The sequence below is a fragment of the Hevea brasiliensis genome, chromosome 2, assembly GCF_030052815.1.
Source record: "Hevea brasiliensis isolate MT/VB/25A 57/8 chromosome 2, ASM3005281v1, whole genome shotgun sequence".
Classification (NCBI taxonomy): domain Eukaryota; kingdom Viridiplantae; phylum Streptophyta; class Magnoliopsida; order Malpighiales; family Euphorbiaceae; genus Hevea; species Hevea brasiliensis.
Genome location: NC_079494.1, coordinates 100,225,304 through 100,247,299, shown reverse-complemented (window position 1 = coordinate 100,247,299; position 21,996 = coordinate 100,225,304). Strand labels below are relative to the sequence as shown.

At 28.0% G+C, this 21,996-nt stretch overlaps 2 protein-coding genes across 10 annotated transcripts; one reads left to right on the top strand and one right to left on the bottom strand.

The window, feature by feature from the left end:
- Positions 1-799: 799 nt before the first annotated feature.
- Positions 800-3,445, top strand: LOC110650595 (sm-like protein LSM36B). Of its 2 annotated transcripts, none has more exons than XM_021805639.2 (4): positions 800-1,032; positions 1,675-1,800; positions 2,960-3,073; positions 3,169-3,445. In XM_021805639.2, exons 1-4 carry the CDS (start codon positions 837-839, stop codon positions 3,213-3,215), a joined length of 483 nt encoding a protein of 160 aa, XP_021661331.2. In that variant the 5' UTR covers positions 800-836; the 3' UTR covers positions 3,216-3,445. The 2 variants fall into 2 exon arrangements, with proteins under 2 accessions (XP_021661331.2, XP_057992371.1); XM_058136388.1 differs by having other exon boundaries at positions 913-1,032; positions 1,655-1,800.
- A 475-nt stretch (positions 3,446-3,920) lies between these two features.
- On the bottom strand, positions 3,921-8,841 carry LOC110650593 (BTB/POZ and TAZ domain-containing protein 3). 8 transcript variants are annotated; one of them, XM_021805631.2, is made up of 8 exons: positions 8,677-8,841; positions 8,184-8,299; positions 7,316-7,669; positions 6,810-7,207; positions 6,344-6,474; positions 5,427-5,733; positions 4,310-4,623; positions 3,921-4,158 (listed from the first exon to the last, which is right to left on the bottom strand). In XM_021805631.2, exons 4-8 carry the CDS (start codon positions 7,143-7,145, stop codon positions 4,053-4,055), a joined length of 1,194 nt encoding a protein of 397 aa, XP_021661323.2. In that variant the 5' UTR covers positions 7,146-7,207; positions 7,316-7,669; positions 8,184-8,299; positions 8,677-8,841; the 3' UTR covers positions 3,921-4,052. The 8 variants fall into 8 exon arrangements, with proteins under 8 accessions (XP_021661323.2, XP_021661326.2, XP_057992358.1 ...); XM_021805634.2 differs by lacking the exon at positions 7,316-7,669 and adding an exon at positions 8,435-8,485 and having other exon boundaries at positions 8,677-8,838; XM_058136375.1 differs by lacking the exon at positions 7,316-7,669 and adding an exon at positions 8,435-8,485 and having other exon boundaries at positions 6,810-7,105; positions 8,677-8,838.
- Positions 8,842-21,996: the final 13,155 nt, after the last annotated feature.

Sequence of the window (21,996 nt, the reverse complement as noted above, 5' to 3'; positions counted from 1 at the left end):
TCCACGTTCAAGCGTTCTCTGCTCCTTGTTGTGATTATAAATTAGGGTGTTTTATGATTTAGTCCTTTAGTGTTGTCATTATTGACAGATCAGTTTTTATATTTTTAAAAAATTCATTAAAATATCCATAAAATTTGATTTTGTTAGACTCTTTAATCTTTTCATTTATTTTTATTTCCTTTAAAAAATATATTAGAACACCCCCTATAACCCTTGGTATTTCTATAGTTTGTTTGGCATTAAATTTAAAAGATGAAAACTATTTTTCTAAATAAAATTATTATTTTATATATTAAAAAAAGTTATTTTATTATTTTAATATTTTTATTATTAAAAATAATTAAATTTAATTTTTTATTATTTTTTAATATTTTATAATTAATATATTTAAGAAAATAATTATTTCAATAATAATTTTAACACCAATGCCGTATATACCTTTGCTTTTTTTTTTTTCTTTAAGTATTAACAGTTAATAACTAAAAAATATCAAAATTGATGTAATAAAATTTCATAAAATTAATTTTAAATTAAAGCGAGGCTATGAAAATGATAATGTGTGATAAATTTTTATAATAATAATAATAAATTTTAATAATATCAAAATAGTTTAGGTATTTAAATTAATGTTTATTTAAATTTTTAAACTTCTATAAATATTCTTTTTAATTTTTTATATTTTTTTAATATTTTATTTAATTAAAAAATTTAAAATTATATATTTTAAAATTAATAAAAAAATTTTTAAATTATATTTAGAAAAATAAAAATGCAAGAGCATTGAGTTATTTTGATAATAAATTGGGAAATGAGTGACTAATTCACCCAAAAATCTTATGGTTTTTTTTTTCTTTTATATATTTAAAATTAAAATTCATTGGCTTGAGAAAAATTACCACACTTGTCTTGTGTGTTCCTTTGTTTCCAAAATCAAAGCCATATATAAACTCGGACTTCGGCTTCTGCCTGTTGAGTTTCCCCTCGCTCTCGCTATCTCCTCTGCATCCAAAATCGAAACCCTAAAATCGGAAGGTAAGCTAGAAGGAAACCCATTTGTGATCTATAATTTAGATTTTAATTTTTGAGCTGCGATCTTTGTTTGTTGGATTTCTTTTTATGGAATTAGAGCGTAGCTTGGCTTTTTGTCTAAGACGATCAGCTCTAGTTTCCTGGTAGTTTGCTTAAGGTTAGTTTGGATATTCACAGCAATGAAAATGTGAAATGGCACAAACCCATTTAGCATAATATCTAATGTTTAATTAGCTGTAATGGTATTCCCATATGCTGCTTAGGGCTATTCTTTAACCGGTTATTGCTTGAGCAAGTTCTTATTTTTATTTGTTGGTTTTATAGCATGAGTTCTTGATTATCGTTTACTCATTGGTTCATCTGATACCAGAAGCGAGACAACTGCTCAGACACCGTCTGATTTGGCGTTTCAGAAACCTTCTGTTGTGCTGTTTTACCCTTTAGGATAAACAGAGTTTAACTTGTTAAAGAATGTTTGGATGATATGTTCATGTATTTAGAACCTAACATATTACTCACTTTTTGCAAAATGGGGTTGACAAAGTGTGTCACACTGCTGAATTTTAGTTATGTTGTATTATTTGTCTCTAGGTAATATACTTGCTGCTGTTTCCATTCCTTACAGTAAGCTTATCTTCGTTGTAGATAAAATAAAGATGAGCGGAGGGGGAGAGAAGGGGTCGACAACCACAAAAACCCCTGCAGACTTCTTGAAATCAATTCGTGGGCGACCAGTTGTTGTCAAACTGAATTCTGGTGTTGATTATCGAGGTTCTCTTTCAATGCTATTAGTCCTTTTTTTTTACATATTTTATTCAATTTTTATTTTTATACAGAGGTGCTTTTCCCTTTAAGGTTAGATATTATTGGTCATGTATATAGCTTTTAAAGTTTAAAATAGGCTATCCTGTGGAAATTTAAACTCACACTATGGGCGAGTCACACAGACAATATGATGATCTTGGAAATTATCTGCTCTGATCAATATTTAGCTTTGGTTCAAAACTGTCTTGAGGAGCTTGATGCAACGATATTGGAGATAGGTAACAAATTTGTTCCAACAGACGATTTCTGATAACTTGCAATTCTAGTGCCCTTTTTGGTTGCAATGCAGCTTGTTGCGTAACTGCCCAAGAAACAAAGAATGGAAGTATTCTAATTGAAATGATATTCAACTTTAAATAAAAATTTAACAAAGCTAAAGAAAAATATTATTACCAGAATATTGAATGCTTAATTTTTATCAACAATTTTCATCCCTACTTTTCTGATTGGTTCTACCAAAGTAAATCTCATTGCCTCAGAATTCAATTTAGGCTACAAAACAAAATGGCATGGTTCATAGATGGCCCATCGCAGGCATCCCATACTCAATAATCTGTCAATCAACTGATAGCCAACTCAAGCTACACAAACAATGGTCCTTTGTTATTTACCTATTTTAAGGGTGAAGGTGAATGTTATGGAATACATTTAAGATGACATAAAATTAGAAACCCATTGCTATCTTTATTACCTTCTTTTTGGACATTTTGCAAAGCATTAGATGATTTGATTGATTTCTAACACTGGACCTAATGACAGCTAAGTCCAGATGTGTATATGTCTATTAGAAGGTAGCAGACAATTTCTAACCTTGGATCTTCTGACTGGGCATTGGCCCCTTGAGTTTCTTCTGCAAGAATTATCCTCTCCTTTTGTTTTACCCAAGTCAAAGGTTTTGATGTGTTGTGTCCTCTGTTGTATTCTCTCACATTTTAACCTCTAACAGTTGGAAGTGAGGTGGTGGGAGGGAGGCAATTTTCTTTTATTTTTATTTATTTATTTTGAGGTGGGTGGATTTGGATTGGCTTGCATGCTCAATTTGTTTGGCAATATTACAGAAGCATGTCTTTAACTGGATTTTTGGTACTTGAATACTCTTGTGCAGGTATTTTAGCATGTTTAGATGGATATATGAACATAGCAATGGAACAAACTGAAGAATATGTTAATGGGCAATTGAAGAACAAGTATGGCGATGCTTTTATTCGTGGAAACAATGGTAAGGAGTAAATTTGTTATTTATTTAGCAGGTCGTGTCATTCAGCTAATTTGGATATGACTCAGATTTTTTTTATTATTATTTTTTAAATGCAGTTCTGTACATTAGTACATCAAAGAGGACATTAGCAGATGGGGCTTAGTATTGCAGTGCCATAAAAGAATGGAGAAGATTTGGAGTTTGGACTTTTCTTTTCTTTTTTTTTTTTGTTTTGAATGATTATATCATGCCAATCTTGGATTTGAGAATCAAGTAACATTCAATTTGAACAAAATGGCGATACTTCTGTTGTCAGTTTAGTGTATCTTCTGGAATGAACTCTGTTGCAGGCTTTTATAAGCAATGCCCATGTCTTCTCATTTTAAGGGATCATCAATGTCTGGCAAATTAATGATTCTGTTTCATTTATTCACAGATCCATGTCTATCTAGATCTTGTAGTTTTGATCTACTTTTTGGTACCTAGTCTTCGTGATCATATGGGAGGTAAGATTTGCTCAAATTATATTTAGGGTTATGACATTATTTGATCTCAGGTTGTCATTATTTGCAGTGATTTTCCTTCATTTGAAATGACAAAAAAAGTTCTTCAAAAACCTGTGAAATGTAAATGATGCATAGAGTAATATTTGAGTAGGATAAATGAGGCAGCTGATTTCAGCTCAAGAACTGGAGATTTCGTCCAACCAAAAGCGGAGTACCTTTTCAAGTTTTGATTCAAAAGCCAAATGGCTGAACATGCAACAGCCTATTTGTAATTCAACAGACGAAACCAAATTGGATTGACCACTTTCTATATTATTATACATAAAAAAAAAAAAAGAGCTAACACCAATCTCGGTACTAAATTCTAACCAAGAAAACCATCCATTTTATAACCATTTTTTCATTTTACAGTTGCCATTATTTCTTACAATTGTAATGGCTGAAGAAACAAGGTAATAAAATTCAAGGGCTCATGATAAACCTAGATGCTGATCTTAGAAAGGCCCCAGTTTGCCCTTTGCTGCTACTACCTTGCCAACCAGTAGTTTCCACCTAGTTTCATCTTTCTTAGTCTGCTGCTGCATTTTTTCCTTGAAATGCCTGTTAACAAGGAAATATTATATTAATAAGCGATCATTCAAAACAGAAAAAATTTATTCCCCTTGTTTTCTACCAAGCTAACCCAATTTTAACATCCATTTATCTATGGGAAACCATACTAAGCAGTCCCACAAGTTAGTTTCATGCTTACCTACAAAGTGGAACCTTGCACGAATCTGGCTCGTTGCACATGCGGGAATGCAGTTCAAGAAGCTGCCACATGCGCTTGCAGTGAACGCATCCACCAGGAACTCGAGTCTTACAATTGGAGAAATGACGAACTAAGTTCTCAAGCCCTTTGCAAGCAGGAAAATTACATGTGATTTGGGTTCCTTTCAGCACTTTGTCACGCGGACCTATTGTCCTGCATCCGTCCCTGCATATGTGAAGGAGGGCCTCCATTGCCTCATAGAGTTGCAAGTACACCTTTTTCTCTTCCAGTTTCCTCAATCTCTCCTGTTTTCTCTGACAGCAACAAGTAAAAACTATAATCCCACTTCCTATAGTTGAATGAAAGGAATGGTTACTCCAGACAATTTAAAGTGTGTATAGAGAATAAATATTACCGCAATCATGCAACTACAGAGGTTGATTGAGAGCAAAGAAAATTGCAGAAAGATGGACTCAAGAATTCAATGATAACAGAAACTGATTAAAGGTAGTAAATCCATAACGTTTAGATATCAACTAAAGAAAGCTCTCCTTCAAAGAACTATAATCAATAAGAATAGCGAGCTAATAAATCCAACCTTTTGAACATTTATTCTGTAAGAGGTGTCATAAGCATGATCAAAAACTTTTAGCAATTCAAAACATAAAGGTGGAAAAGTAGACACTCAGACTGAGGAAATATGTTCTGCTGGACTCCAATCGCTAAAGACAAAAATGGGGAGCTTTTTTCACCCAGTTCATGTAGAAGCATTCATCATAGGTGCCTCATAAATTGGAATCTAAGGAATTCCAAAACCAAATGATAAATTACATAGATGAAGGTAACTTCCTTGACTCATGTCTAAAAACACAAAAATAAAATTATGAAACACATGCACAGACGAGTAACTTACCACCTGAACATATGTTTTAACAAAAAAAAAACAACAACGACAACAGCAACAGCGAAATATCATGCTTGGGAGTGCAGAAATTATTTTAAGAACATCTGGAACACACACTGCAGGAATGTAGCATGTCATCTCAACCAACTTTTAAGTTTTAATATCTTGCCATGTGGTTGATATGTTTACTCCAATCAAAAGTTAGGAACTTACAGAATCTGCTTCAATGACAGACTCCACAAGCTCTTGTTCAAGGGCAGGATTAGTTCGCTTCATAACCTTCCAACCTTCAGTCGATGATACAGATTTGAAGTCCTTCACTACCATACGAACACAAATAAAGGACAGCCGTGGTGAATCACAGATCCTTGCTAACTGAAGCACATCCACCACATTTTCTTTGGCCAACCAACCCTGCTCAAGAAAGTGTATGCAAATTCTTTTCAGTGATGGGACCGAATACGAGTGTGACAAAACCAACAAATGGAGAATAAACTTCTTCATCTCTTCCTCCTCAAAGCTGCATTAGGTTATCAAACAAAAAATATTTTAGCAATTTAAATAAGAAATAGTACACAAGCACAAGGGGAAAAAGAAAAGAGAAAACCCAAAAGAAAACTTAGGCCAACCTGTTCTCCTAAGACAGCAGTTTAATGCTTATCTTCTATATCATGCCAGTATACAAAATAAATTTCCATTTCTAAGTACCTTTAATCAAATAATACCAGCATAGTAATGCCTGCTCAATAATTTATTCATCATATTATTACAACAATGGCAATACGTACATAGAGTTACAGTCTGTTTGATCAAACTAACTAAATATTTGCTGCTTAAACTATTTCCTGACTGAAACTTCTACATGCAGTAAATGATTGTAGAGGAAACATAGTTATGAGCTATTGATAGGCTTGGTAGGTCAACAAACTTGTGTACTTGTGTACTATAGACATGCTAAAATAAAATTATTGCCCCTCAAGCTTATGCTGATTCTTTAATTATATTCTTCATATAACATAACAAGAAACATACATAAATGCTGTGGTAGTATCAATTTCAAACTAATGAAAGTAGCAGTTACTTTAACTTTTAATTGCGATAAATAAAAGGAAAAAGATATTTGCAGATACCGGGATGAGTACAAAAACCGAATGAATGCATAAACAGCTTCAAAAGGTGCACCGAGAATTTTGATATATCTAATTCCATTCTTAACTTTTGATTGCTGAAGAAGATTCTGGAGTACTGGTGATGCAATACTCTGCAGAGCCAAAGTTAAAGCTGATAAGCCTTTAGAAAAACCCTCATCCTAAATTCATCATTTATTGGGTAAATTAACTTCAGAGATTTATATATGATGAACACCACAAATAAAATAGGAGTTTTATATATTTTATTTTCTAAAAACAGCCCCAAACTTCCATTAATATCCAAATTTAGAAGGCAGAAGCCTATTTGAATGTAGGCATCATTTACCCCTTCACTTACATTATTTAAAATGAAAGGCTTTCATTCAAGCAGTGCTCACTATGGTTGTGGCGAAAATTAGGAAACTTCAACTTTAGCAGATACATAGGGCAAGTTCAATTAACTTACCAAAACATTGAAATGAGCTGGAATATATGATTTGCCATCTGTAATAATATAGACATCTGAACCATATCCTTCCTTGAATAGCCTGTCCCATGAATCTAATATCTCCTTTGGGACAGAGGAACACCCTGAAATTCTTTTGTGATTGGTTCTAAATGTTCTATCAGGAAAAGGAGGTGGTTTGGGTATGCTACTATGGTAGGACATAGAAGAGGCGGGAGATTCCAGCACATGTAAAACATCGGAAGAATTCATTCCCTCCATATTTATATTGAAACATCCACTAACAGATTCACCAGCTGCAGATAGCCAGGAGGAATGAAGATCTGGTGAAGCCATTGTCTAATGAACTTTCTTTTATATCAAATAAATAACAACAAAAAGAATCTTGAAAGGAAGATCTGCATGGAAAAATTGAAACAGAAAATGAATAGTTCGTTGCAAGTGAACTGCAAAACATATTAAATGAGTCAAAAAAAAAAGGGAAGAAAAGGGCATTCAGTATCTACCACAGAATACTAATGCACAGGCACAGCAGATCTATCAGAAACAAATCCAAGTGTATATATTGTCTAAGTTGCATCTCATGATCATTTGTTATGTCTAAACTCTAAACATCGCCCTCTATATGCAAAGGTTTTCCTAGAAGGAACCTCAAACTACAAAATAAACAAAAGAAAAGGTGAAAGTATTATCAAACAGGAAAAGAATCAGTAGCAAAACTCCCTCCCAATGACTTGCAGATCATTCACAAACTTTCTTGGAGTGAAACATTAGAGAAATTCCTTGCTTTGAGTCGAGATATATATTTTCCCATTTTCATTGAAATCTATTATGAGGGATCTTCATTAATTCCAACAAGACTGCAAGCAAGTCCAACAAACCATAGTTTAATTCCTCTTAAAATTACCAAAATTAGGTGAAACAAACATAAAAGAAATAAGGTGAGATTATACAAACCAAAACATCAACGAAAGGCATTCAACGTCAAAACTTTAAATTATTTTTTATTCATTACAGAAATTCATAACCTTAAAAGCTGTGGGCCTCGAAACTACAAAAGAAATGATAAAAAAATCCAAACATGTTCCAAAAATTACTAAGAAAATAAAAAAAAGTGCAGAAGGAATATATCATACTCCAGTTCAAATTGAGCGAGAATATATCATAATCTTATATAATGAAATTAATGTAATTAAAACAAAATTTAAACTTTTTCATGCAACCCTGATTAAACAATCGCAAAGGACACTTTCCAGGCATGAAATGAAAGTAAGAGGAAACCCGGATCCAAAATTTTACTTTACATCGCCCAACTCTCAAAAGTTAAAAAGAAAAAAAAATTATATATCACAGAACGGTGAAGGTGAAGCATACCTTCAAACAAAGCAGCAAATCTTCTCCCAAAAAAAAAAAATTTCAAGATTTGCCTGATCTTCTACTGATTTCTATGCTACAAACGTACACACACTGAAACTATATTGCCAAGAAACCTGAAACAAAACACATCAGTCAACACCCTCAAATAATCCTTCTAAAAGAAATATTGATAACTATTTCTCTAGAAATGAAATTTTGTGAAATCGCAAACTTGCATGTTTCCTGAGAAAACCGTTCCCAGTCAGCACCTGTTTATTTCCCGGGAAACTTCACCTCAACAGGAAAGAGAAATTCAAGAGCTAAAAAAATCACCGGAATTTCCATACAAGAAAGTCAGATTTTGAACTTCAGAAAAAGAAAAATTGAAGAAAACTGAATCAAAATGGACAATAAACTCTAACAAAATTCCATTTCATAAAAAGCCAAAACATCAAATTCAGATAAAATTATAGAGAAAAAAGAAAGGAGAAGAGAGAAGAATCCAAGTTACCTGAATTACTTATGTGTAAAGAACACGTGAATGGAATCTGATTATCGGTTATCAAGAGTTGATAATGGTGACTGATGAGAGCTGAAGCAGAAAACAACAGTGCGTTTGGAAGGATAGGGAGAGAGAGAGCGATAAAGACGCAAGGCTAAAACAGGAGGGAATGGAGGTATGAGCGTCATGCTATTTAATGGACAGCAAGTGTTTTTATTTTTTATTTATTTTTATTAATTATTTGCTATTTTCTTGTCATAAAAGGCAATTTATCGTGTCGTAACTCGTAAAGAGTTGGAATTTAACTCCTTTAATATCTCATCTTGAGTAAAAGCTACTTGCTTTTGCTGTTAATTTACTTTTTTATTGTTTTAATATGACGATATTTGTAAACAAATTAAATGGAGGTATTTTATTATTTAAATGCCCTTTAATTTGTCCAAATATATAAGTGTTTTTCTTAAATAATAACATATTTATAAACTTATTTTAAAAAATTACTTATTAATTTAATTTAATATTAATTTAATAATTTTTAGTTTAATTTTTTTTATTTTAATTTATTTAATAATTTAATATTAATTTATTAATTTAATTACTTATTAATTTAATTTAATAATTTAATAATTTTTAATAATTTAAAAATTACTTAATTCTAAATTGATTATATGAATTATTTATTGCCATTTGATTCTATTTATAATTTCACATTCATATTCAAAAATTATAAATTTTTTAATATTACATTTCTGATTTAGTCATTGCCATATATAATTACTCTCACTAGTTATTCACGTTCTAATGAAGAATAAAATGTGGAATCAAATGTTTAATAAAAGCCAATTAGGCAAATGTGCAAAAAAAAAAAAAAAAAAAACAATGACAAACCAGAGCTTCCATTATTTGATCTGCAACTTACAGAATCATGTAATGTGCTTGTAGAAGAACAAGAGGTCATAATTTAATTTTTATAATATATCAAATATAATAATTAAAATTTATTTAATTATTATTATTATATATATAATTATATAATAAATTTATTATTAGATATTCTCTCTGTCTCACAAAAATATGCTTACTTTCTTTTTTTTTTTTATGCTTCATCTATTCAATTTTATCTATAAAGTTATTTGCTCATAATTACTTTTTATTTTGTGAAAATTAAGAAGTATTAATTAATTTTTTCCAACTTTGCCTTTTTCTTTGTTAAAAATAATAATTATTTATATAATTTTATAAAACTCATCTTATCATCCCACTCCTAATTAGATAATTAGGTGAGAAGGGAATTTATTCAAGCAAAGCATCCACATTATTGCATGTGGATGATTATAAGTTGATCAGTACAAGAAAATAAAAGGGGTTGGAAAAAAGGATAAGGGTTTTGAAACTAAAAATTTGAAAATGATTCCACAATTGTATTAATAAGAAAAATATTTATAGTAAGTCAATAAAATTATTTTATGATAATATAATTATAAATAAATATAAAATAATTTAAATAATTTAATATATAAATAATATAGTTGACTAAATCTATTTAAATAATGTATTTGATAATGATACATCCGACATACATGAAATTGCTTTTTCAATTTGCGATTTCTTTATCAAATGCATTCTCTTGAAATTGCTGTTTTAATTGACAATTTTTTCAAGCTAACATCATTTTAATAAATAGTTTCGTACTATCGTTGTAAATAGATTTTAAAAATATATTATTTTAATAATTAATCACATTTGCACTCAATTAACACAAATTTTCATACAATTTATAATTAAAATTGTGATTCTCTATAGAAATAAAGTGCATTAAATAAACTTTAATCGTTACATATTTGCACCTATTAGAAAAACGTAAAATAATAGTTTATTAATATGCCTCTATTCAATATGCAGTGTAAAATAAAATTTATTAAGATACATTTAATATAAATTTAAATTCTTATAAAAACGAGCTTAATAATTATTTGATTAAATATTTATATTAAAATATATACAAAATTAATTAAATTATATATAAAGAGTATATGAATTTAGATGTAAATATTTAATCTAGCAGTTCTTAATTTCATTCTCATATGAGTTCAAACTTATAATAGCATCATCCAATCCTTTAATTTAATAACATTGAGTTATTTAATTTTTAATGAAATAATATGAAAAAAAGAATATATTAAAAAAATTAAATAAAATTTATTATATTAACTATAATTTTTTTAAAATTATGTAAAAATAGAAATAAGTTTATTTTTATAGAGAAAGGAAATATACATTATAATGAATATATTTATGAATTATTTATTAAAATAATTAATTAAAGTAGTGATAGTAGAAGAAGTTGGGCATTGCTTATATCATGGTTTTCAACTTGCCATCCATGAGCATTGTCGTGGCCTCTTGCTCATACAATGGGGATAAGGCTCAACACGTAATATTATTTGCCTTTATGCAGAAAAGAAAATAAAACAAAACTTCACAAATCACATAATTTAAGCTTCCAAGCTCAAATCACCATCACACCCAAAACATCAATTGCGAGTGATTCACCAAATTCTAGTTCTTGGAAATTAAATTAATTTCCACCAATGGTACTTCAGATTATTAGATTGTGATGGATCGCTCTCTCCGTAATGGATATTATTTTCGTCTACTTTATTTGTCATTCATTTTAAAAAGATTAAAAAATATTAATTAATTTTTCTAAATTTATTTTTTTTTGTATTAGATATAATATCATCTTCGTCCCATTATAATAGATGATTTAGAAAAAAATTTTATCCCTCTTTATTTATTATTTTAAAAAATCAAGAAAGTATTCATTTTTCTTTTTAACTTTATCCTTGTTTATTATTATTTTTAATATATTTCTCTCTTCTCGATAACTTTCTACATTTTAATAATATTATAATGGTACTTTAATTTATTATTAATATTTTTTTATGTACAAATGATGTTATCTAATAATTTCTTTAATCCTTATGAAAAATCTTAAAAGGCTATTGAAATGGGATGGATGAGTAACTATTTTTATAATTTTTTAAAATTCATTTTATTATTTTTTTTTCTCTAATTATGTGAGATAAAATAATAATTTAGTTAAATTAAATAATATTTTATTATAATTTAAATAATTTAATTACTTTCTTGATTATCATGAAAAACATTAAATGATAAATAAAATGGCCAAGTTTAAAAGATGAAGAGGAATTTTTGATTTTTACACAATTTCTAAAATCAAATAACAATTTATTGTATTTTCAATCAAAGCATCCAAGTTCCAATAACACCCTGTTTGGGAACAGCCCAACGGGAGAAAGTGTGAAGAATAAAGAGTTGGAAAATGAGATGGATAAATAAATTAGACTAATTGAGAGTGTCATTAAATTTATTTTAATAAAAATCAAGGATGATTTTATTTATTTTACATTTTAAATTTATTAATTTATATATTTTTCTTTATTTTATTTTTTACACTTTTCCTCTCTTTTTAAATAACGCTAGAAATTAAAAAATCAATTATTATTAACTTCTGTTCTTTTTTTGAAATCCCAAATAAAAAATATTCAATGGACAACTTCACAATCACATCAATAAATTGAATTTTAGTATCAATTTAGAAACTAACCGTATGTATAATAACCAGAGTAACTCTTATTAAAAGGGGTTGTAATTGACTTATTCATCCATCTATTCTTTTCAAGAAGATAACCGATGAGAATGTAAGCATAGAGAGAAGTTCATGCTAATAACACATGGACTCTCTCTCTCTCTGTGTTTCTCAATCCATGGTAGACGAAACTCATAACGCACAAATCATTGAGCTCAACAATGGTACCATGCTCGTCGAGATCACAAATTTTGGTTGCATCATCACTTCTTTGTTCGTGCCTTCCCATCCATGCCTTCTTTACCTTTAGCAGCATCTTTAGCGGCGTGATTTGCATCGTTGGTCTATTGGATTCACTATTTTATGTCTGATCTTTGTCTGGATTTGAATTTCCGTGTTCTGAAATTTTTATTTGTTCTTGTCTTTTTGAATTTCTGTATTTTTGTTTTGGAGAAAGTTTTGGATTTGAGTTACATGTGTTAATATCTTTCTTTTTCTTTTTCTTTTTCTTTTGATTAGAATAATAAATAATTTAATATTTAAAAATAAAAAAATTAATATTTTACTAAAAAAATTATTTTTTTTTTATAAAAAATTGTCTATTTAAATAAAAAGGTATAAATTTGTTGGGCCAAAATTAAAAATGGACTTATTGAGTATCTCAAAAAATTTAGGGACAAATGTAAATTTTATTAATAATAATTAAAAAAAAAACTATCCTCATATTTTTTGAATAATTTTTCCTAGCTATCCCTTAATTTTGGAGTTGATTTCATCACTCATCTTCATTTTATTATTATAAACTCTCTTAACTTAAAATGCATTACATAAAAGTCCTTTAACCCTAAAAAGAGTTGCACAAAAGTCCCTTATACCAGAATCTCATCATATTTTCCGACTAATCTGATATGACGCAGTGTCTCATTGTAAAAGAAAAAGAAACTAAAATGTCACATATGAAATTCATATTAGTCTCTCTCCTATAACTTTTACCTCATATCTATTAATCCTACTAAAAAATTCAAAAATTTTATTCCTTGTTTGATTAGGCATTGAATTATCATACCATTCAAAATACCCAAAGTAATTGAAATTCTGTAATTTTATATCCAAATACATAAATAAGTTATATTTAGTATAAAAAATAATTCCATTAAAAAAAAATTCAACTTTAAAATTAGAAAACCCATCCAACATATTTACCCCATATTTTTTTACACCCGAAAAAGTTTTTAAACATATTTGGCATTGAGTTTCAAAGGCCAAAAAGTATTCTTTAGGAAAAAAAAACTGTTTTAGATATTATTGAAAAAAATTATTTTATCATTTTGGAGTGCTTATGCTAAAACATGTCATATTCGTTTTTAAATTAAATTTTAATACTTTGTAATTAATATATTTAAGAAAATATTTTTTTTTGAATAAAAGTTTTAATAGTAATATCAAATAGATTAAATCTTTTTATTTTATAATGTGATACTGTCATATATTAAATTAATTAGAGTTATAATAAGATTAAAATATAGAAAATTTTAAGTCGAAATATTTTATGATAATAAAATAAAGATAAGGGAAAGTGCAACAAACTTGAGGGATTTTATTTCCTTGCTTTACTTTTGCTGACATGGTCTCAGCTACATCAAAAGTCGTCAATGAAATTTTCGTTGTTATGTGTTAAAAAAGAAAAAGGTCCGATAGAAAGCTTAAGCAAGTATAAAGAAAATTAGATTGAGACTTAAAATACTCAAATTCGAATGATTTAATTGAGAATCAATTTAATGATCTATGTGATATAACCTGAAGCTAATACATTTAGTTTAACCTAATATATTTAAATCTTAACTTATAAAATTAAAATAATAAAATTTAATATTTTTTTTTAATAAAAATAATTTCTAACCTGAAGAAGTGAAAACTCAAATTTAATATTTGTCAAGTTAGTAATGTGCTTTTAATTATTGAACAAACTCAGGTTAAGCAAAATTATTTTATTTAATAACTCAATAAATAATTCAAATTAACTCACAATTGAAAACAATTTGATTTGATTTATCTGAGAAAAAAAAAATAAATTCAAATCATCCACAATTCAAAATCATCTAAATCTTCCTGATCCAATGTGTTTATCACTTCTACTCATCCATATTTAATATTTATCCATTAGTTTACCGTAATGCTTTTGTCATAGATAAGAATTTTCCGTATTCAAACAACTAGAAAGCCATAAAATTACCCTTTTATCCTTTTTCTTTTTTAATTTTTATAATTAAATTAATTAATAATTATTATTAATAAAATTATCTTATTTGAACTAAATTTATTAATAAAATTATTAATTATATATGTTATTTATTAATAATTTAAATTTTATTTATAACAATGTGAAAAAATAGTAATATAATAATAGATTTTAAATTTTAAAATAATATTTTATTAATATATGATATTTTATCAATATTTTATTTTATATAAAATAATAAATAATAATTCACAAATATACTTTAATTAAATATTAATTCAGTGTTAATTAGCTAGAAATAAATAAATTTAAAAATCTGATATTATAAGTTAAAAGGAATTTTTCTAAAACAAATAAAAGAAAATTGAGAATTTTTTTAATATTATTTTAATAAATTAAAATTAAGTAACTTAAATAAGATAGATCATAATTGAGGGATCAAGTGAATCCATAATTAATTTGAATCAAAGGATTTTCAGTAACATAAAATATCTTATTTACCCTTTATATTTTTGGAGATAAAATTTTCATCCATTCTTTACTCTTTACTCTTTCCTCTTTTAATATTTTTCCTCTAACTATATCATCTTTTTTAGTAAATAATAATAAATTATGCTTTCATTTTCAAGAAAAAAAAAATTAAACTTCTTCTCTATACTTATTTTCTCTATACACATTGAAGAAAACGTATATAATTATTTGAATTTTAATAACATATGCTTAATATTTAAATTTTAATTTTGAAAATTTATTTTAATTTTACTTTATTAAAGCTGTAAAGAGGACAATCCATATGTACTTTTTCCTTTAGCCAATATTTGTGATGAAATAATTTTCTCTTAGCTAATATTTATCGTTTGAAGGCTTTTTATTTTTTTTCTCAACTTTGTATTAATTGACAAAAATTATGTATTTTACATAAAACGTATAAGGTATAATATGTCAAATTTTTTGCCTTTTAATCTGGCTAGTTTAGTTAAAAAAAAAGTGGCCAATTAATATTAGGATTAATTTTAATTAAATCAAATTATTCATCTCACTTTTAATTTTAATTTATGACTTTAATTAAATTTAATTATTTGATTTTTAAACAAAAATGATTTTAATTTAATTTAAATTAATTAATTATTATTTAATTTAAAATTAATTTAAATTTGATCTATGATACGAAATTGAATTAGACAGTGACAGATAAATTAATATGCTTGTTTGTTTTGAGTAAATATGATGAATCTGTATAAATTCAATTAAATATATGCTTTAATCAATTAAATAAATTGAGCATATGATATGTTACATTAAATTGCAAAAATTATAATTTAATTGATTCAATTTAATATATATTTGAGTCAACTAAATCAATTTGAGTATTTAGCTTATCATATTGATTATATATTTTAGTCATTAAGCTTTTAATTGAGTCAATCGATTACATACAATGTCATATTAATCATATATATTTAAGTCAATTGTGAAAATATAATTTAATTGATTCAATTAAATATATATATTTGAGTCAATTGAATTAATTTGAGAATATTGCATGTCACATTAATCATATATTTTAGTTAATTGCAAAAATTATAATTTAATTGAATATATATTTGACTCAATTGAATCAATTTGAGTATGTGACATATTATATTGATCATATATATTTGAGCCGAATATGAAAATTGCCATTTAACTGATTCAATTGAATATATATTTAAATCAATTGAATCATTTTGAGTATATGATATATCACATTGATCATATACTTTAGCCAATTGAACATTTAATTAAGTAAATTGAATCAATTAATTTTGTACAATATCACATTAATCATATATATTTTAGATTAATTATGATAATTATCATTTAAATGATTCAATAAAATGTATATTTTTATTAATTGAATCAATTGAATATGTGATATATCATATTGATCATATATTTTAGTTAATTGAATCAATTGAGTATGTGATATGTTACATTGATCATATATTTTTATCAATTGAGCCCTTAATTGAGTAAATTGAATCAATTGATTATGTAACATGTCACATTATGTCAATTAATCATATATAATTTGAGTCAATTGAATCAACTGATCATATATATTTTGAATCAATTGTGACGATTATTATTAGCTCTTAATTGAGTAAATTGAATCAATTGATTATATAACATGTCACATTATGTCAATTGACCATATATATTTTGAGTCAATTGAATTAATTAAATTAATTGACCATAAATATTTTAAGTCAATTGTGACAATTATTATTTAAATAATTCAATTGAATACATGTTTTAGTTAATTGAATCAATTGAGTATACGACATGTCACATTATTCATATTTATTTAGATCAACTATAACAATTATCATTTAAATGATTCAATTGAATATATATTTCAGTCAATTGAATCAATTAAATATGTGACATATTATATTGATTATATATTTGAGTGAATTAATCCTTTAATTGATTCAATTGAGTAAAAATATATAATTTATTTATATGAAATACCTTTTTTTTAATTAAGTCAATTGAATTCATTTGAAATTATAATATTAATTAATTAATTATTATTATATATACATTAATCGAATCAATTTAATCGGTTAATATTGTTAGTTTAATTGAGTTAATTTAATCAATTTAAATTCAGATTGATAATTTGTTTAATTATAATAAAGTAATATATGTTGTAATTTTTTAATATTAATTTACACATTAAAATAAAAATAAATAAATAAAAATATATTATCTATTTTTATTTTTATTTTATTTTTAAGTTTTTTTTAATTTACATAAATAATTTTTTTTTCTAAATGTGTAAGCCTAATTAAAAAAAAATCGTTGATCAAAGAGGAGAGAGAGAAAGTAAATGAAACATTTAATTTGTATTGAAATTTGTAACTATAATAAATATAACATACATAATTTAAAATTTAAAATTTAAATTTCTATATTCTCCTATAAAAAAAGTCTAAAGAATATTTTAGTAAAATGACTTAATTTTTATATATAAAATGACTTTTTTTATCCTTATTGTTTCACGTTTAATACGAATTCACTTGATTTCTCAAGCTTTTTCTAAACGAGATAATCACTTAAATTGAAGAATGTCAATACAATTTACCCTGAGAAATTGCTATTGCAAAAGGAGAAAAGGGAAGGAGGCACAGAGTGAGGGAAAGAATTGTACAAGGCAAAAGACAACAATACCCAAAGTGAAACACAAATTATATTATTATTATTATTATTATTATTATTATTATTATTATTATTATTATTATTTGGATTCAATGCACATTAATGGATTGATAATAATCAATAGATTACACTGCAGGAGGTTATTTTTTTATTTTTATTATAAAAAATAAATTATTTCATAATAAATAAATAAAAAGATTCAAATTTGAGATATTTTCATTCTCAATATATTAAAAGTGAAGAAAAATAAATCAAAATTATCCTAATTTACTAAAATACAGTATTTATTAATAGAGGATGAGTGAGTCAGAAATTTTCTTTTTACATTACAATTAGTTTTTGGTGTAGTTGCTTTCTTTTGTATTGTAAAAACAAAAATCTAACTATATAAATGGATCTCTGTGACACCCCTTACCCGTCTACAGTGTAGCCGAACAAGATATGCCATTCAGTGTGCCGGAGCACCAATTCATATTTCAATTACAATTTACCCATTTTAATTCATTTATTTATAATTTTTGATAAATCTGAATTTTTTCGCAATTTTTATAGAAAATCCGATAAAGTGCCGGCTATAATTTGGAAAAACAGTTATTCTGAACCTGTTTTAAAAATACTTCCAAAATAATTTTCAAATCCAAACTCCATTATACACACATATCTCAACTCAATCTCAAATCACAACACTATTTTCAGAAATTTTTCTGTTCACTTCATCACTTGAAACTCGTTCATAAATATTTCTCAATATTTCATTTATCAACATACATTATACAGAAAATTTTAATAACATGAAATTTCATATATTTACACCATCAAATAATTTCAAGAGTTTATAGTTACAATCCAAAACTAATACAAAAAACAAAATACAAAATGCTAACCCAAAGTCCTAATGTCCTACCATATGCACTGCAGATGTGAGGTGACTCTGGACTCCGAATGCAGGTCTGAAGGTTCACCTGGTCTGATGTCTGTTGGGCTCCCCAGCTAGGTCTCCAGTACCTGCGCATGGCAAAAGCGACGCGCTACGCAATTTTGCTTAGTGGTGACAATATAAAATAAAATAAAATAAAATAAATATACAGAATGTATGATTTCATTTTTGGATAGACTTAATTTCTGATATTATTTACAGTATTATTCATTTAAAATTTTGTAAGGTTTATTATCATTGCCCGAGTAACCCATACTAGTTGACTAGACTGGATAAATGTGTAAACTGGCACTGGGTACTAAGTCCCTCAGACCATCACACCATCGGTCACATTGTGTCTCCCGATGTGCAACAGAACAGCTAATAAGCTGTAATAATTATCAGGGTTAAAACCCGAGTGTAACAACTCAAATAACATAGCCAAAGGCTATTATGTCACAGAATGGCATAGAAAGCCATAAAACACAGAATGGCATGGGAAGCCATGAAACACAGAATGGCATGAAGCCATATGCAATACTGCTAACAGAACCCTATCGGCATACCAACCTATCCAAACCAATCACATTAGGCCTACTAGGGCATTTAACACTTTTAATTTATGTAATTCTTTGAAATTCAATTTTTAGTGTTACTATTCAATTCATTAGTCAACCAAAATGTTGACTTTTACATAGACAATAGGTACATTGTTTTAATACTCCCAACATACCACATTTTACATTCTAAAATTGTTGGTATTGATTGCCAATACCATTTCTAAACTTAATATTAATTGGACATAATTTTCAATTTTCATGCTTTGTCTTTACTGTTCTATTAGTTATTTTTGCAGTGCGAATTTGGCAAAATGATCAACATGAAAGTTGTTCCTTATTTTGTCTAGTTGCATTTCCTTTTTTGAATCACTCCATTTGGAGTTTTGTAGCTCAAGTTATGGCCCAAGAACTACAACTAGCCGGATTATGATTTTTCTAGAATTTCTGGACTGATCAAATCTATAATATTAGGAGCAGTGACTTCAGGTCACTTTTTGAATATGTTATGGTCAGAATTTGGGTTAGATTTCTTCATGAAAGTTATAGGTCTATATCTCAGCTTATTGCTGGTAAAATTTCAAGTCAATTGGACCTTTCTACACTGAGTTATGACCAAATGACTGAACATTGTTCCTTTGGTCATTTTGCCCAGGTAGAATACAGGTCACCCAGATTAGGGTAATCTTTAGGTTAACTTGGTTTGGTTTTCTGGGCATGGTTTCTTTACAAAAGTTGTGCCATTATGTGTCTATTTTCATGCCCAATTAGCATTGTACCAATTGAACCTCTACAACTCCAGTTATTACAGCCCAAACCTGCTAGACTCATGCCCAGTCCTGCAGGTCACCAAGGGCAGCCACACTAAACTCCAATCCCACTATACAATTCACTTTATTTTTTATTTAAACAGAACCAAATGGTCACTAATTGACCATTAAAACCTACTTTCATCACCGCATGATTAAAGTCTTATTTTTCACCCCAAACCCTAACTCAAACATTACAAATCATGCATTATCATTGCATTTATTCAATCCACTTACAAGATGCATATTAAGGGCAGCCATAATAGCATGTTAGCTCCATAAAATTCATCACAAGCATGCCCCAACCAAGGCTGCAGAAATTTAGGGATGGCATACAAATGGTATTTCATCAATTTCTTTGTTATTTGCACTCATTCATAGTCCTTAAACATGAATTTGAAGTGAAAACCAAGGTTAGGTCACAAACTTTTAATGGAGTGAGATTTCCCACTTGCTAGTGTAACACCCTCCCGGTAGCAACTCCGTACATTCTACTGTTCCGGTGACCGGTGTCGGTCCGAATAACTAGAACGTCCGGAAAAATATTTAAACTAAAGTGAGGAACCAAAATTAACTCAAATATTAATAAGAAAAATTTAGTAAAAATTTTTGAAATAAAATACAATTAAGTCAAATGAGCCGGTGCCCAAGCGATGGGTAACCAGAGGTAAGTTGCGGTTCTCGCAACTAGGAGCCCTAGACCCGGGAAAAAATTCATAAAATAATTTTTGAGACTCCAGAGAAGGGTTATTGAGGTTCCTATGGCATTAGAATGCCAAGAAAATATTTAGAAAAATTTTTCAATCGGTACAGACAATTTTGACCCGTTAAGCCAAACGGAGGGCATTTTGGTCATTTCGCCTTCAGAGGTGATTTTTGGCCGACTTGTCCAGTTAAGTAAATAATTATTATGATTCAAAATATGAATAAATATTGCTAAAAAATAAAATTGAAAATAAGTAGAGAAGAAAAGAATAGAAAATGAGAAAAATGCCCATTTATGACATATGATGATGTCATTTACTTTCTCCCAACCAATCACCATTCAACAAGCTTTCTTAAATCACTTAAAAGAGACAAAGAAAGACCAAAAATTCTGGTCATCTTCTTCTTCTTCTTCCTCAAAATGTGACCCTCTCTTCTTCCTCCCTCCATGAAAATTTTCTTTCATTACCTCCATTTCCCATAAATTTCCACTATAAAACCCTAGACACCTTTCATTAAAACTTGTCCATACAACTTGGGGAAGTGTTTGACAGCCTAGAAAAGCAAAGAAAGTGGAGTTGAAGCTTAGAAAATTCTGCCCTACAAGAGATTAGTGCCCAATTTATTCTCTCTCTCACTCAATTCATGTTTAAGGACATGATTTAAGTTGAAATTGTAAGTTTAATGTATAAATTGAACTTTGAGAACTTGGAGACTTGAACAAAAATTAGGGTTTGCTCATGAAATTGTTAAAGAACATTCTAATGGTCAATTAGTGACCATTTGAGGTAAGTTGACCATAATTTGAAGTGCATTAGAGTGTTACAAAGTGTCTTGGTAGGCTACCTAGTGACAGCAGCAGGGAGGCTGTGAGTCCAGCCTGTTTGGACTATCATATCTTTGGCTGTGTAGGCTCAATTGGTGTTTGGCTAATTGGACATGAAACTAGACTTATAATGGCACATTTTTGCTGAAGAAACCATGCACAAAAGACCAAAGCAAGTGGACCAAAAGTTGGCCCCAATCCGGGTACCCTGCAAGCCAATTCTGCAGAATGACCAAATGAACAGTTTGGCCATAACTCACTGTAGAAATGGTCAATTGACCTGAAATTTTTACAGCAACAAGTTAAGACCTAGACAAACAACTTTCATGAAGAAACCTACCCCAAATTATGACCAAAACCTAACCCAAATGGCAGTCACAGTCACTGTTCATGGTACTGTAGATTTGGTAATTCTGCAGTTTTTCCAATCCGGCCAGCTATGGTTTTTGGACCATATCTG

Coding starts and splice junctions, on each gene's coding strand:
- LOC110650595 (XM_021805639.2), top strand. CDS start 837: ATGGTTTTTTTTTTCTTTTATATATTTAAAATTAAAATTCATTGGCTT. Junction 1,033..1,674: donor CGAAACCCTAAAATCGGAAG/GTAAGCTAGAAG, acceptor TCTTCGTTGTAG/ATAAAATAAAGATGAGCGGA. Junction 1,801..2,959: donor TTCTGGTGTTGATTATCGAG/GTTCTCTTTCAA, acceptor ACTCTTGTGCAG/GTATTTTAGCATGTTTAGAT.
- LOC110650593 (XM_021805631.2), bottom strand. CDS start 7,145: ATGGCTTCACCAGATCTTCATTCCTCCTGGCTATCTGCAGCTGGTGAA. Junction 4,624..5,426: donor CTGTCATTGAAGCAGATTCT/GTAAGTTCCTAA, acceptor TGTTGCTGTCAG/AGAAAACAGGAGAGATTGAG. Junction 4,159..4,309: donor TGCAAGGTTCCACTTTGTAG/GTAAGCATGAAA, acceptor CCTTGTTAACAG/GCATTTCAAGGAAAAAATGC.